Source organism: Physeter macrocephalus, chromosome 9 (genome assembly GCF_002837175.3).
Source record: "Physeter macrocephalus isolate SW-GA chromosome 9, ASM283717v5, whole genome shotgun sequence".
Classification (NCBI taxonomy): domain Eukaryota; kingdom Metazoa; phylum Chordata; class Mammalia; order Artiodactyla; family Physeteridae; genus Physeter; species Physeter macrocephalus.
The window spans coordinates 1909885-1925969 of record NC_041222.1 but is presented as its reverse complement, the minus strand read 5'-3'; the positions used below and the strand labels follow the sequence as shown (position 1 = coordinate 1925969).

Below are 16085 nucleotides of genomic sequence, written 5' to 3'. Positions count from 1 at the left end.
TAGTCATTTACATTTTTCAAAGATATCTAAATATAAAATTGCTAAAAATTCAAATACAGATAGCAAGCTACAAATAATATTTCTTTTGTTTCTGGGGTGGCTAGGAGTGGAAGACATTAGAAAAGGGTGCTTCTGTTGGCCGAATAAAGATCAGAATGAAAGAGGAATTCATTAGGTGCCTCTGTGCAAACGGACCCTCAACTGTGAGAGGCTGTTTCAGCCACGTCGCTTCCTGTACAATGATTTTAAAAACTTTGAAATGCAGGCCCTCCATGAAACCTCAGTCCGCCATCTTGGCCAGGGCCAGTGCGAGAGGACGTCACCGTGCGAGGGACCCTGGAGAGGCTGGCGAGGACCGCAGAGGCATCAGGTGTGGCCAGAGGGGTGGTGTCAGCGGATACCTGATTCCTTGCCCCCCACCCCCTGGGAGCTGGACCCCTGGCAGCAGCTCCTCCCGCCCCCGCAGTCTCTGATGTAGTGAAAGCAGCACTTCCTTCCTGCTCAGACCAGGGGGCAGGAGCTGTGAGGAGAGGAGAAACGGCGCCGAGGCCCCTCGGAGACAGCACAGCAGAGACTCTTCCGAGTCCAGGAAAAATCCACATGCGGGTCCAACCGTCAGCTGAAACTTAGACTTGTTATTTAGGAACAGGAGAGACCACTTCCGGCTGGGAGCTCAGTGTGACCCCCACTTCCCCGAGCCCCGAGCTTTACATGCAGTCCTGCCTTCCTGAAATCAGAGGTGCTGGGATGGCCGAGGAGAGGAGGCTTCTGAAGGGGAAAATGGCGCAGCCTTGGACACGCATCACTCGGTCCCCTTCCTAACTTTAGTAAGATACTATCCTCAAAGCTATGCACTCATTTAAACAAATGGCATAGTTAAAACTATTGGCTAAATCCTAAACATTTCTTCTGAAAAATCGAGCCATAGCTTTTCCAATCTGCCTGTTCAATATGGGAACAGATTTTAAAGAGAATAACAGTAATCAATCCTCTGCCCCAAAGAATGGTCCATCATACCAACCATGATAAAGAGTTTATTAAAAGGAAGAAAAAAAAAAAAAGAACCATACATTTTTGTTCTTCGTTTGTTTTAAGAAATTTGATCAAGTTGCAAGGACATGTCTGGGCATGGCTATGTACATCTTCGGGCGGGGCCGTCAGGCAGTGAAGATGGCTGGGCAGCTTGTGGCTCCTCTCGGTGTCGTCCGGCCCCGGGCACTGCTAATCAAAGCCATTACCACTCAGGGTTCGGTCCCGTGGCAACGTCCCCAGCTCTGTTCTAGGGGGTGCCCCCCCTTCCCCAAGAGCCCACCAGCCCTGTCCTCGTGAGCCAGGGGCTGGCCTCCCCGAGGACTGCAGGACACAGGGTGGGCTCTAGGGCCACCTGGCCCTGGTAGGCAGGCTCTAAGCTATGGCAACAGATTGAAGCTGGAGGCCGGTGTCATTGTTGCCCTGATTTCTTTTCCTTCTGGAAGCTGAAGCTTGTACGTCTGTTCAGTTTTCTTTGTTTTTGAGCAAAGTAGTCAGCCCGGGCAGTGCTTGCTCGTGATTCCAGGATGTAGTTAACCTAGAAAGCAAGACGACACAGCCCAGTCACTTGCCAGCCACTCTGCTCTCCTGGGAAGAGCAAGGGAAGGGCCCTGCCCCGGGCTGGGCACCCTCCGGGCCCAGTGCTCCCCTGTGCATGGCGTCCAGTCATCACGGCAACCCCGCAGGCTGGGACCGGAGCCCACTGCACAACGGGAAAACACGCCTGGAGAAGACACGAGGCTGGTACAGGCCTTTCAGCCAGTGGTGGAGCTTTTCTGATTCCAGAGCCCGTGGTCCCTCCCAGAAGAAGCCTGTGTACCGAGCTTCCTGGTTCTGCCCCCAGCCTGCCGTGCAGCCCTGGGCTCGCACATAACTTCTCTGAGCCCCCTCTTCCCTCGTCTGAAAGACAAGGACGTCACAGGGATGAAAACCAAACCAAAACAAGGCTCTGCGTTCAGCCTCCCACCAGCAGGTACAGAGGTTCCAACTGGGGTATTTTAATGCTCACAAGCACCCCAGTAGCTACGGCTCATTTGATAAAAAAGGAAAGTGAGGCTCAGAGAAGAGAACCAGGCTGCCCGGATCACCGAGAGGTCAGGGTCAAAGCCGGGAAAGGTGCCGTGGAAACTCTGTGCAGGAGGCACAGCCAGCTGCCTCCCGGGTCTCCACGCTGCTGCTCTCACCTGGTTCTCTCGGGGTCTTTTCAGATCCCCCCATGCTGGGTGGTCACTGTCACCATCACCGTTGGCACTGAGCACCTGCCTTATCTGAGCCTCCCCCCATGTTCGGTTCAAGGGGCACAGGGACAATTAAGGCTTGGTCCCTGTGTCCCAAGGACCTCACGGCCTAGTGAGTGTCCAACAGAACAAGTGTGAGGACAGATACAGAAGGAGCAGAAAGGAATGGGGAGGGTAACTATCGGGGACGTGTGGGGCAGGGAAGGCTTGTGGAGGGGATGGATGAGATGGGTTTTGAGAGACAAACAGGAGTTTGGGGTGTACAAGGGGTGGGGAGAACCAGCATGCATCAAGGCACAGCAGTGGAACACAGCAAGGGGGTGTCCATGAACTGCAGAAGCTTAGGGCCAGTCAAGGTGAGGCAGGCAGGAGCCAGGGAAGGGCAGCAGTGCCGCGATCAGACCTGCGCCTGGTGCGAGGAGGAGCCCCTGGCTGGGTGGCGGTGGCGGTGGCAGCAGTAGCAGCGTTAGGAGTGCTTTTCAAGGACTGAGTCATTTAACCCTCACAACAGCCTTAGGAGATGGCTGCCATTGTCATCCCCATTGTACAGAGGAGAAAACTGAGGCACAGAAACGATAACGTCATTTACTCGAGGTCACAAAGCTAGAAAGAGTACGCGCCAGGACCTGGACCAGCTCTCCAGGCCCCGGGCCTCCTCAGAGGCCCCCACCCCCTCACCTCCTCAGACCCGGCTCCTTCCCCTGCCCCAGCTGCCCTCTGGCTGGGCCTTTCTGAGAACAAACACTGTTTCTCTTCAACCTCAAATATCTGAAAGTTACGACGAGAACCCTGACTCTTCCTGGCTAGAGAAACGAGCCGCCCCCTCCGTTGACTGTACTCTGAGGGCCACGTGTCCTGCGCCCGGAGCGGGAGAGGCCTCTGTGGACTGAGAAAGAACCAAGGTGCTCCGGGGAGGCGGTGCGGATGCCTCGCCTTGCGTGGGGCCGGCGCTCTGCCACGGTATCCCCTCCAGACGTTCTGCTCCGATAGTCGCCGGCAGCAGGCGTTAAAGGCTGGTGTGTGAGTACAGAAGGCTTGACGCGCTCGGCCCACTGCCTCGCCAAGTTACCAGCTGAGAGCAATAAATCATGAGGCCTGCAGGGCCGGGTGGCGATTTGGGACACTAAAGACGATGCATGGAAAGAAGAGGTTTATCATTGTTAATAAGAGCAACCTTTGGGTTCGACTGTTTGCACACTCAACCAATCTACTGTTTTCAGTGTATTTTTGGCACATGTAACTTGACAAAAGCATTTAAAAATGATCCTCAACAGGCCAACTATTTCCTAAACTTATTATCTTCAGTGCTTTGTGATAATCACATAGATAATTTTAATGGAAGATTAATGTAATAATCAAAAGATAAAAACGCCCTTTGGTCTGCCATTAGCTAGTTAATATGCTGTGGCTTAAAACTTGCACAATTTTATGCACTGTAGAGTGTTTCACTTTCAATGCATTTTACAGCTTAAGGCATAAAAATATAGGGAGTTTTCATGGTCAATAAAGTCACAGCCTCCATCACTCGATCACGAGAAGAACCCAATTTGAAGAGACCAATGATTCCTCTGAGATTCACCTCGAAGCCTGCAGAATTAGGGACCACACAGGGCTTAGCTCAATCCCATCTCGGGTGGGAAGGGGCAGGTCTGGGACTCCTCAGCTTGGTTCAAGATGAGGCTCCACCTGTACGTGCTCTGTGGCCTTGGGCCTCTTTTTCCTCGTCTATAAAGTGGGGATAATAATGTCTACACTGGGCAGGGCAGTTGTGAAGATGAAATGAGATAATGTACATAAAATGTCTTGTATACAGTTGGTGCTCAATAAATGGGTCCTATGGGGAAAAACACAACGAGCTAAAAATAACTTGATGGAGAGTTGCCTGCTTGTAATAGTTTCTTTGACATTAGTCTCTGGTCCTTATTTCCTCCGTTCAGTTTCAGTCTAAAGCTCTTATTTTATGTGAAACTCCTCAATTCTAGAACCACCACATGTATTACTTGCGTCTAAGACCAAACTGAGAAGAACCTCTGATGGCAACATTTCTACCAAGTGGGGCCTCAGTCACTTGGTGTTGGTGCAAAGCCCCACGAAGACATTGGGAATGGCAGATCGGGCTAAGTATTTAAACTGCTTTAAAAATCAGAGATCGGAGACGTGAAATTTAATCTTCCATCAGGATCGCGATCATTAGCTCTCTAAATAAATCAGGCTGGGACTTCTCCTGGAGTCTTGTGCATGATGTGATATTTCTACAAGCATTTTCATATGAAAACAGACATTTTAGGGAAGGCGATAGGCCTTGGGGATTTTGCAGAAAAGCATCTGCTTCGAGGGAGCATTTGGTCCTGGAAAATGATTTCTCTGCACTTGCTCTTCCACAGTCTTGCACTGAAGTCATAAACCCGTGTTTCTGTCATCAATCTGCTGTTGTGAAAATGATTTTGATGTCAAACACAGGATTATAATTTTACTAGAATCCTTCTAGTAAAATATTTTAATGCTGGCTACAAAAAAAAAAAGGCCAGGACTTCCCTGGTGGCACAGTGGTTAAGAATCCTCCTGCCAATGCAGGGGACATGGGTTCGAGCCCTGGTCCGGGAAGATGCCACATGCTGTGGAGCAAGCTCGTGCGCCACAACTACTGGGCCCGCGTGTCACAACTACTGAAGCCCGCAAGCCTAGAGCCCGTGCTCTGTAGCAAGAGAAGCCACCGCAATGAGAAGCTCGCACACTGCAATGAAGAGTAGCCCTCGCTCGCTGCAACTAGAGAAAGCCCGCAGGCAGCAATGAAGACCCAATGCAGCCAAAAATAAAATAAATTAAAAAATTAAAAAAAAAAAAAAAAGGCCAGCTCTGACGGGGTAATGGAATATTTCTCCACCTGGCCCCCGAGTGCGGCACGCGCTCCCTGGGCCGTTGGGGGATGCGCTGGCAGGTTAACTCTTAGCTTGCTGCTTTCAGGCACTCCAGGCGGGCACTGTCCCCTGCCTGTTCCAAGGGGCTCCGATCCGGGGTGGTCTATGAACCCTCTGCTTTCCATCCACTGGCCATGCTACTCTGTCTTGGCTCTAAACTGTCCTCCTAGCAGCTTTATCCTTTTAATTCTCATCTACTACTTTTGAAAATCTTTTGAAGCCATGAGGACTTTGCCTCAAAATGTTTCTGTGAAACAATTCCATTTCATTGAAATCTCCTGTTCAGCTCCTTAAGTCTATGCACACCTGGGAGGTTAGGAGCACAAGTTCTGGAATCTGCCAAACCTGGGTCAAATTCTGGTTCTGCCTGTCACAACCCTGGCTAAGTTACCTTTTTCCTAAGCCTCAGTTTTCATCTAGAAAATGGGAATGACTGTATATCACTACCTCACAGAGGTGTGAAGGTTCCTTGAGACAGGACAGGTAAAGTGCCTGGCCCAGGTCCTGCACTTTGTGACCCCTCAGTATGTCTTAGTATTTTTATTACTATTACTTGACGACGTCTACTCTTAAGAAGAGAACGAATAATCACTTAGGTAGCTTCACCGTACCATTTAATATTTGCTCTAGCAGCTAATATTAGCCTTATGGTGGGGTAGGGCAGGGTAGGTACCATGATCCCTATTTTACAGGAGGAGAAACTGAGGCCCAGGGAGGTGATGTGACTGGTCAGAGTCACACACAACCAGGGGTGGAGGAGCCCCCTCTGGCTCTAAGCCCTGTTCTGCCAAAGCAGTTCTGTTTTCTCTATGTGGTCATTCTACATAAGATTTGGCTTGGAGAAAAGATTCTCAGTTTGGAAGAGTCTGAAAATCACTAGTCCAGGGCTACTCAGAGTGTGGTACACAGACGGCATCCTGCGCAGCACCTGAGAGCTTCTTAGAGACACAGAATCTCGTGACCTGACCCCTATTTCCTGAACCAACGAGACCCCACGGGAGCTCTTCTCAGTCCGACCCCACTTCGCAAGATTCTGTGTGGCTCGGCCCCTGCAACCTCTCTGCTCTAGACACACAGGCTTGGGTGCAACCTCGCAGCCACACTGCACCCGCCCTGCTTCTCTGCCCCGTCACAGGCTGCTCTCTCTGTGAAACGCCTTTTCTCTCTCCTCACCTGGTAAAATAGGTGCTTTTCCATCCATCCCTCAGGGCTCAGCTCTCCCTGCCTCCCTACCCCCTGTACCAAGTCAGTTTACTCTTTACACACCCATGGGCACCTTGTGACTTATTTAACAGTCTTTTAAAAATATTTATTGGCTGCGTTGGGTCTTCGTTGCTGTGTGCGGGCTTCCTCTCTAGTTGAGGCGAGCTGGGGCTACTCTTCATTGTGGTGCATGGGCTTCTCATTGCAGTGGCTTCTCTTGTTGCAGAGCACGGGCTCTAGGTGTGTGGGCTTCAGTAGTTGTGGCACTCAGGCTCAGTAGCTGTGGCTCGCGGGCTCTAGAGCGCAGGCTCAGCAGTTGTGGTGCACAGGCTGAGTTGCTCCGCGGCATGTGGGATCTTCCCGGACCAGGGCTCAAACCCGTGTCCCCTGCATCGGCAGGTGGATTCTTAACCACTGCGTCACCAGGGAAGTCCCTCTTTGTAATTTTCTTAATGTCTGTCTCCTCTGAAAGAGGACAAGCTCGCTGCGGGCAGGGACTGGGTCTGTCACTGCAGTATCCTGAGTACTAGCCTGGCACACAGAAGGTGCTCTGTGAGCACTGTTGAGATATGGTAACAGATAATTCTAGCATCAAGCCGGGTATGTTTAGAACAGGTTAATTATCGTGATTACTTTAAGGTGTCTTCAAACAATAACAATAATTTCCTCGGAGTCTGTTCCAGGAACCTCAAGGAGCTCCTGAGTGGGGTTGGAGGGAAATAAATGGTACGTAAAAATAACGAATAAACACATGAAGAAGGAGGATTATCGGGGGACTGGGAGGAAGCTGAAGGGGGTCCTGGCTGGCTGAAGTAGGTGCAGAGCAGCTGACCTGCGGTGTGGCCCAGGCCTGGGTGCTCACCAGCTGGGTGACCCGTAGGCAGTACAGCGACCCTGCAAAACCGGCCCGGGAGCCTCGTGCAGTGCTGGGGGGGAGCCGGTCCTGCATATACCGGGTCTGGGCCGAGAAGGAACACTCACCTTGAGCACGATTTCATTGACGGTAGCAGCGTCAGATTCAAAGTAGAGGTGTTTATAGTCGTGATTGCTTAGATACGTGAGTTTAAATATCGCATGACCTAGAGGGAGAGAGAAAAGGCAGGGTTGAGGGGGCTCTGGCGGATTACCTTGGGGGAGGCCCCCCATATTCTCCTCTCCCCTTGTCATTTCAGTTCCAGCGAGAGCAAGTGGAGGCTGCAGGGCTGCAACTCTTCCCAGGAGTCGTTCACCTTCTCATCACAGGTGGGGAGAGAGCAGTCAATAAACAACAGATCAAACGGCTAGTTAGGTCCCATTCCACTCTGGAGGGTGTTCCAGGGACACCAGATTAGGAAAGCTCTACGGAACTATTTCTACATAATAATTGCATGGAAAAGGTGGTATTTTTTTTAAGGCAGAAGGCCAATTAACTCCAAATTATTACTCTAAAAAAAACTGTGCTTAAAGTCAAATAAATGAGCAACAGGAAGGAGGAAGGCCGATAGTAACGCTATTACAAGGTTCTCCGTAGCCTGGCTCCTGCTGGGAGGGGGAGTCCTGGTCATGTAATCCGCGTGGACGCTGCTTCGAAGGCCCAAGGCCCATCATTGACCCAAGGACCATCAATGACCCAAGGCCCGGTCATTTCCACCCTGGAAGGATGGGTGGACTGGGGGTGGCGGGGGGCGTGGAGAGGCTGCTCTACAGGCTGCCATGGAAAGCTGGCACGTCACAGAGCAGACTGACTCAGGGGGTCTGACCCCCTGAACACATAAACCACCCCCAGACCCAGATGCTTTCGTAACCCTTTCCTACCACCTTCAGGGCAACCTTGTCATTTCTGGGACTGCTTCCTGGTCTAGCCTCACCTCACTTCACCACCCTCAGATGCCACATGCCAGCCCAGGGCATTGCACATACCCACGTGCCCACGCTTGGGATGTCCCCTCTCATTATCCTGTCTCCAAAAGATCAGCCAATGCTGGGTACTTTAGCTCAACTGGCACCTCCGTGGGATACATTTCTAGGCACGCTTCTCATGTGGCCTCCCACACAGTGCTCGGCCCGTCAAAGAAACCTGCTCACCGTATCACGCCACCTGCAGCCGGGCCCGCACCCCCTGTGCCTGTCCTTTGGGCCAAACATGCCAATCAGATTCCCTCCTCTAAGCGGAGACATAGGTGCCCGCCGTCCTCACTCCCATGTGACGCTCTCCCTGGCCCATCCGCTCATGCTGTCCTTGGGTTCTGGGAGACTCCTGTGGACCTCCAAGAAAGTCCTCTTTCTCCTTAAGCTATTTTGAAGTTGGTTTCCATTACTGGCAACCAAAGGAGCACTGCTCCAGAGAGACGTGTAGTCAGAGCTCAGTAAACATTCCCAGACCAAGGAGCAGCTGGTGACATCTCTTACCCAGAGGCTTCCTCCTACCAGCCTCAGAAACAACTCCTCGTCTTTTCTGCAGACTTCAGTGCTTGTGAGATTAAAATTCAGCATATTCTTTCTATTAGGCCTTCTCATCCGTTGTCCTTTTAATTGAAGCAGTGGCTGGTCATAGTTATTAATTAATAACATATCACCCATATTACCGTAAGTTCACCTCTTTCCCGGAGAAATCTTCTTGGAAACTTTATTTACAGTAGCTAATTCTTCAGATCTTCAAAAATAAACTGATATATGCTGTACGTTTGTGGCCAGAAAAGTTAAGCTGCTGGTATTTTATCCTGGAAACATCATTATGATATACTCTTTGTGACTATAAATTCAATATTGAAAAAATTAGCTAATAATTTCTGAAAAACCTCGCTTTCTGTCACTTGACAAATTTAGCCCGATTCTAAAATCGTGGTACTGTTAGAATTCTTAGCTGAAAGCTAATCATTCTGTGAATATATAAATTACTTGTTTCTGAGAAGTGAATCTCACATGAATGGATGTATCTGCATATGGACGTAAGCCTATGTGTGTATTCTTTTATCTTTACAGGATTCAGCTCAGAATGTCAGAGTCTTGATGGTGATATCACTGTGTGGAAGAACAATGCAGATCTCTCTGTTGGCCATGCTGTGACCAAGCAGAGCCGTCTATGAAGGTCACAGGGCTGTGAAGGACAAACAGAGACACCCCCTCCAGGAGGCCTTACTGCTGACACCTGGCCGTGACAGACACAGACACCGGTGCCTGCAGCTAAAAAGGACCAGAAGGTCTTAGGGAGGTCTGTGGACCCGAAGCTTCGGGGTTCACTGACCACTTTGATAAGTGATCTCATGGACTGTCTATACCACCTGCTCCCGCTCGTCACTGACAAAACAAAACCAAAACCTCAAGATACTAGAGCATGTTTCGCCTGAACAACTGGGACACCATTAAAAACCTGTCCTGCACTCTTTAGGAAGAGCCAAATCTACACATGGCATACGTGACATGCAGTCTGCAGGGGCCTGGGAGCCTCTGGAAGGAAGCCTCCACACCATCCCCTTGGATGGTACGGGCTCACGGAGGGGAGGCCTGTGGTTCATCTGCACACCAATCATAGGACAAAAACAAACTAATCATCCCACATCGAGTGTCCGAAACGTCTGCATATTTGGGTCAGGTGACTACAAACACCCCCCCCCGCCGTGTACTGTGCTGAGCCAGGAGGCTGTGTGTGTCCTTTGCCTGTCCCCAGCACTCCTACCAGACCCCCAAGGAAGAGGGAAGCAAGTCAGAGTGATGAAGAGTTCCAGCCCTGACCATCTCACTGAAGCCCCTGACTTATCTGTCCTTTCCAGTGAGAGCATTCACGTCACTGAGGGAAGAGGAGACAGAACACCACCTGGAGAACCTGTATCAGGATTCAACAGCTTGGCCCTTTTGCAACTATTACAGAGCCACAGATAGACTATCACACAGCTAGTAACCAGGTGCGGTGCGGTGGGACAGCTACAGCAGACGGCCCCTTCCTGCTCTGTGGGAGGACTTCGGACGGAGAGCTCTAGTTAACTCAGAGCCACGCCGTCACTTGTGCTGGAGCCACGGAGCATGGGGCCAAGGCGCTCCGAGAGAGTTTTTGCTGTGAGGCTTTCCCCCTTGCTCCAGGGATCCCTGTTTTGCTGGGTGGCCAGAGGAATGAACACCGGGAACACTGAGAGAGACAAGTATGATGAGCATGACGAAGAAGGTGATCCCGGGGAGATGCTGCGGAGACCCCAGGGGAGGCGGCTGGACTGGTGGCGGAAGGGCCACCAGAGACACAGCTTCCTGGAGAAGCCGACGCGGGACTGAGCAGTCTTAGAGGAGGAAGGGGGGTCAGCTGGGTAAAGGGTGGGTGGAGAAGGATGCGACAGAGTGAGGACAGAGCGTGCACACACACACAGGGGCGAGAGGCAGCACGCCTCCGAGCCAGGGCTCCGAGCAGACAGGTTCACGAACAGTGGATGGGCAGGAGGTGCTGTGACACAGGGCAGACTAAAGGGCTGGGAGCACTGGATTCAACAGCTGAGGGAGCCACTAGTGGACTGTAAGCTGGGCAGTGAATGGTCAAATTGGGCTTTTGGGCATTCACCCTGGCTCGCCAGGGCCTGGAGGCAGGGGGACCAGCTGCCACAGTCATCCAGGTAGGAGCATATTCAGTTTTGAGCTAGACAGGAGTAAAAAGGATGCTGAGAAAGGGACTGACTTGAGAACTATAGAGAAGGTAACAGTGGCAGGGCCTGGGAATTCTTTTATAATAGAAGAGTTAATACGCAGAATTCACACTTGTATAATTTCACCTCATCCAAAGCCCATATAATAAAGTGTAACAATTGACCTCTTTCTGGAAACAGATCTATCAATAAACACGAGTAGTTTAATGCTATGTGGTAAGTTTCCACCAGAGGTGTCTGGGAAGGAATCACTGGCATTTCAACACCAGCTGAACAGAATAGGAACGCAAAGTGAGAAAAGTCTGTTATCAAACCTTTATCAGCCCCGGGCACCTCTAGGCTCACCTCAGGTAAAGGAGGAAGGGGGGGGTTGTCAAATGTCCTCCTCAGCTGCAGCCCATCAGGGCATCTGTCCTGGGGTGTTAGAGGGAATCAGAGGTGGGCAGGTTACCCTTGGAAACTCAAAGAACATCAGCACCTTTCACAGGGAATGAGTAAGCCATAGGGGTAAACTGTCTTTGTAAAAATGCCAGTTGAGAAAAATGATCCAGGCATGCCTTGTTTATGGTGCTTTCATTTATTGTGGTTCGCAGATACTGGATTTTTTACAAATTGAAGGTCTGTGGCAACCTTGCATTGTCAGATGATGGTTAGCATTTTTCAGCAATAAAGTATTTTTAAATTAAGGTGTGCAAATTATTTTTTTAGACATAATGTTATTGCACATTTAACAGACTACAGTATAGTGTAAATGTAACTTTTATATGCATTGGGAAACCAAAAAATTTGTGTGACTTGCTTTACTGTGGTGGTCTGGAACCGAACCTGCAACATCTCTGAGGTAAGCCTGTGTATCAGTATGATTTAAAAGAAAATACAAAGTCTAATATTGCAATTAGTCCAAATTATTTTGTTTGGGTTGTTAAATTGTTTGGAAATTGAGGCATAACAAAAGCCTGGGATGCAGAGGGGGAAAGTGTGAGTGCTAGTCAGAGACTTGGGAAGAAATCCAGTTCTGCTGTGTTCTAGTGGTGGGACCATCGAAGGCACTGTCCCTCCAGGGGCCAAGGTTTGCCCGAGAGGAGACAGCATCCATCAGGCATCTCACATGGCACTTGGAAACAGCGGGGGCTCAATGGGTGGTGGCCATCATTCTTACAACTGTGATGATGGAACTGATGTTTGATGATAATATCCTCATTGTTCTGACGATTTGGTTTTTAATTGGGCCTTCTTTGCCCAGACTTGCTTTAGAGCTGCAGGAATAAAATGCAATATAATGGGGTATAAAATGTGGCATCTAAGCCCCGGTCACATAACCAGATTTGCTCAGGGCACTGAAACTATACATCTGCTTCTGAATATTGAAATGGAAGTCTGGATATGTAAAAATGTATTTACATTTATGTATTTTTTTTCCAAAGTAAAACAGAGAAGATGGAATGTAACACTGAACAGAAACTAATTAGCAGTACAGGTGTCAGAAGCGGAGACTTTTGAGCTTTCGTGCTGTAATTTATCATCTGCATTATGAGTTTTAACTTAAACGAGAGACTGTGCTGAAAAAACAGGGTCTTCTGGTCAATTGAGGGGAGTGGTCATTCAGAAAAAGCTGCTATTATCACAAGATGGGACAGCTTAAGCAGAGGGCCAGCAGCGCATACACTCCTGCTAAAAGAAGTGCTCCCAGATTTCCACTGCAAATGGAACAGAGATTGTTGTTTGAAAAGAGGCTCCCTGCCAAACGACCTGCGGGCACCGACTGTGGTTGGCAATGACTGGTCAGATCTGGGACTTCCAAACTGAGCCTGAGGCCCACCTTTGTCGAAAACCCCCCAGGTGTCCCCCTTGCCAGGAAAGCCAAAATTAAACTTGAAATTTTTGGTTTTCCTTTTCAATTAAAAAATTATAAAATATATTTAAAAATTACTAGAAATTTAGAAGACAGAGGAAAAACTTCCACACTCCACCCCCATAATACCAACATCCTAGCACAATGACATCCATGGTCTCTTTTCTAGTCATTCTCACATGTCTGTTTTCACATAGTTGTAATCAGATTGTATAGTAAAATTCAGGGAGAATTTTTGTTGTTAACATTTTACCACAGCCTTTTCCTTGTTGCTACACAGTCTCCACAACGATCTTTTTCAACAGCTGTATTTTATTCCAACAAGTAGGTGTGTGCCACGGTTCATGCTACTATCTTTCCGTTGGGTATTTAAGTTACTAATAAAATAGCCAGTATTATAGATAAGCCTATGAAGAACATCTCTGAGTATTTGGATTCCTTCTGAATTCCTTTATCAGGCATGGATACTTCTAAAAAAATGGGTTTCTAGGGTCTGATCTTTTCTGGTCCCTCTGGCTTGGAAGTGGGTGGAGAGCTCTCATTGGATTTCCCTTTTTTTAAAATAACTTTTATTTATTTATTTATTATTTATTTTTGGCTGTATTGGGTCTTTGTTGCTGTGCACAGGCTTTCTCTAGTTGCGGCGAGTGGGGGCTACTCTTCACTGCAGTGGAAAATGGATGGCCTGGGATGCTTTGGTCTCTGGGCTGAAAACCCCCTCCGGGTCTGGTCTCCACTGTGAGCAGCATTCCCAGCTGCCTGTAGGAGCTTCAGTTCAATGTAATTCAACCGGCAAAGGCTGGTGCTCCTTCTTGAGTGCCCCGATGGTGGCAGAGGCCCCAGTAACTGTAATGACCTCTTTGACCTCTGGAGCAGGGACAGAGTCTGATCTACTTACACTTTTGCCTGTGTCATTCACCGCCCCCCCCCCCACTTTGGAGCCTTCCTATAAACATAATTAAAGCTCTCTGATTATAAAGACTCCCATGGCAATGTGATTTCCCTCCTTCCTCTAATTTACTGAAAACACTCTTGCTAAGGTCACCACGACCTCTATGTTGAGAGATCCAGTAGATACTTCTCGGCTTTTATTTTGCTTGGCTTCTCAGCTGTATCTGATGCTTCTGAAGTCCTCTCTTCCCAGGAAGCCACAGTCGACTGATTTTTCAACTGACTTCTCCAGTCAATCTGTTTCTTATATGTCCTTTGTGACCTTCTTGTCCTTTATCTTTCTCTTAAATAATGGTCTTCCCCGGTGTCCTGTCCTTGACCCTCATCTCTTTTAACTCCATTTCTCCTCTGTCAGGTTTGCCCCTTAGGTTTTAACTACTACCCAGATATTGATGATCCCGAAGCAGATATCTGGCTTGGACTTTTCTCCAGACTTTCAGAGCCAACCAGTGAGTACAGCTGCCATCTTCATATGGTCTGCAGTGTTGCACATCCAGAACTGAATTCTACATTTCCCCTTAAATCAAAAGGTCTGTTAGCCCAACTGGAGGCTTCACTACTCACCAAGTTCCAAGCATTTGGTCCCCTAAATAGTTTTCATATATTCATCTTCCATCCCTTCCCATCCTGTGACCACAGCCCTCACTGAGGTCCTGACCGTCTGTTGCCTCTTCTTGGTTTTCCTACTTTTGGTCATGTCTTCTTCAGATCCAAACATCTTCCGAGAGGAGTCATCCTTTTGTAACACACATCTGGTCATATCGCTCTCCTACTTAAAACTCTACAGTGTTTCTTTTCCTATTGTCTTCAGAATAAAGTCCAAGCTTTTTAGATGATTTTCAAGACCCTAAATCAGCAGTTGTCAAACTTCTTGGTCTCAGAATCCCCTTACACTTTTAAACATTACTGAGGAGCCCCAAAAGCTTTTGTTCATGTGGATTATATCTATCAATATTTATTATATTAGAAATTAAAACTGAGAAGTGTAAAAACTATTAAATCGGACTTCCCTGGTGGCACAGTGGTTAAGAATCCGCCTGTCAATTCAGGGGACACGGGTTCGAGCCCTGGTCCAGGAAGATCCGACATGTCACGGAGCAACTAAGCCCATGCATCACAGCTACTGAGCCTGTGCTCTACAGCCCGCAAGCCACAACTACTGAGCCCGCGTGCCACAACTACTGAGCCCGCGTGCCACAACTACTGAAGCCTGCACGCCTAGAGCCCGTGCTCCACAACAAGAGAAGCCACAGCAATGAGAAGCCCGCGCACCGCAACGAAGAGTAGCCCTCACTCGCTGCAGCTGGAGAGAGCCTGCACACAGCAACGAAGACCCAATGCAGCCAAAAATAAAAAAATAAATTAAATAAATTTTAAAAAATCCATATTATAAATTTTCCTCCAGTATTAGAGTATAAGGAAAATAAATACCGTGTTATCATGTCCATCTTTACAAGTACTGAATATCATGATTTCTTCAGAGTTGCAAAAGGCTCTACATATCACCACTAAATATTAAGTTCCATATTATAATAAGTTCCATATTACCATACTACTGTGCTTTTTGAGTTCTTGGACTGATTTTTAACAGTTTTTGTTTTGTTTCATTTTTGTTCAACTCTTGTCAGTTTTAACTTCCTACTGTCTTTATTATTAAGTTCTGTAATTCTTTTTCCACCTTCTATTTTTCTGCATTTAATATCCTTTAGAAAGAGAAACCAGATAACGAAGCATGGTTAAAATTTGTTGAGAAATAAGACTTCACAGACTGAGTTGGGGCTAGGGATACTCTTCCATCCAAAAAGCACAGAAGTTTAAGTGACTTGGCTTTGTGTCAGTGGCAGAGGGAAGAATATAAACCTCTGTTACCATTTATATGTAACTTTAGGCAAGTCACATAACTTCTCTGAGCCCCAGTTTCCTCATTTATAAAATGGGAATAATATCTGTCTCACAGAGTTGTTGCTGAGATTAAGTAATCCTAGGATAAAAATCAACAATCTGAGACTTCTACAATAAATGTATATAAACCTCAGAGGGTTGTTTCAAGAATGAAGTAGTGCATATAAAGCACTTGGGACACTGCCTGGCACATGGTAGATTCCCTTGTCTTTTTGCTCTCACTCTCCAAGATAAACAAACTTTTCCAGACAGGCTAAGAGAGCCAAGAGGCAAAATTAAGGATTTTTTTTTTTTTTTTTTTTTTTTTTTTGCGGTATGCGGGCCTCTCACTGTTGTGGCCTCTCCCGTTGCGGAGCACAGGCTCCGGACGCACAGGCTCAGCGGCCAT

At 48.2% G+C, this 16085-nt stretch overlaps 1 protein-coding gene across 4 annotated transcripts in view; it reads right to left on the bottom strand.

The window, feature by feature from the left end:
• Positions 1 to 1014: 1014 nt before the first annotated feature.
• MAPKAP1 (MAPK associated protein 1) overlaps positions 1015 to 16085 on the bottom strand; it is a 232170-nt gene continuing 217099 nt past the window's right edge. For all 4 annotated transcript variants that reach the window (XM_007102665.3, XM_007102666.3, XM_007102668.3 and 1 more), the window contains 2 exons: positions 7370 to 7467; positions 1015 to 1567 (listed from right to left, as the gene is read on the bottom strand). In XM_007102665.3, the coding sequence (XP_007102727.1) occupies positions 1442 to 1567; positions 7370 to 7467 (224 nt within the window). In that variant the 3' untranslated portion in view covers positions 1015 to 1441. The remainder of the gene's footprint in view (positions 1568 to 7369; positions 7468 to 16085) is intronic.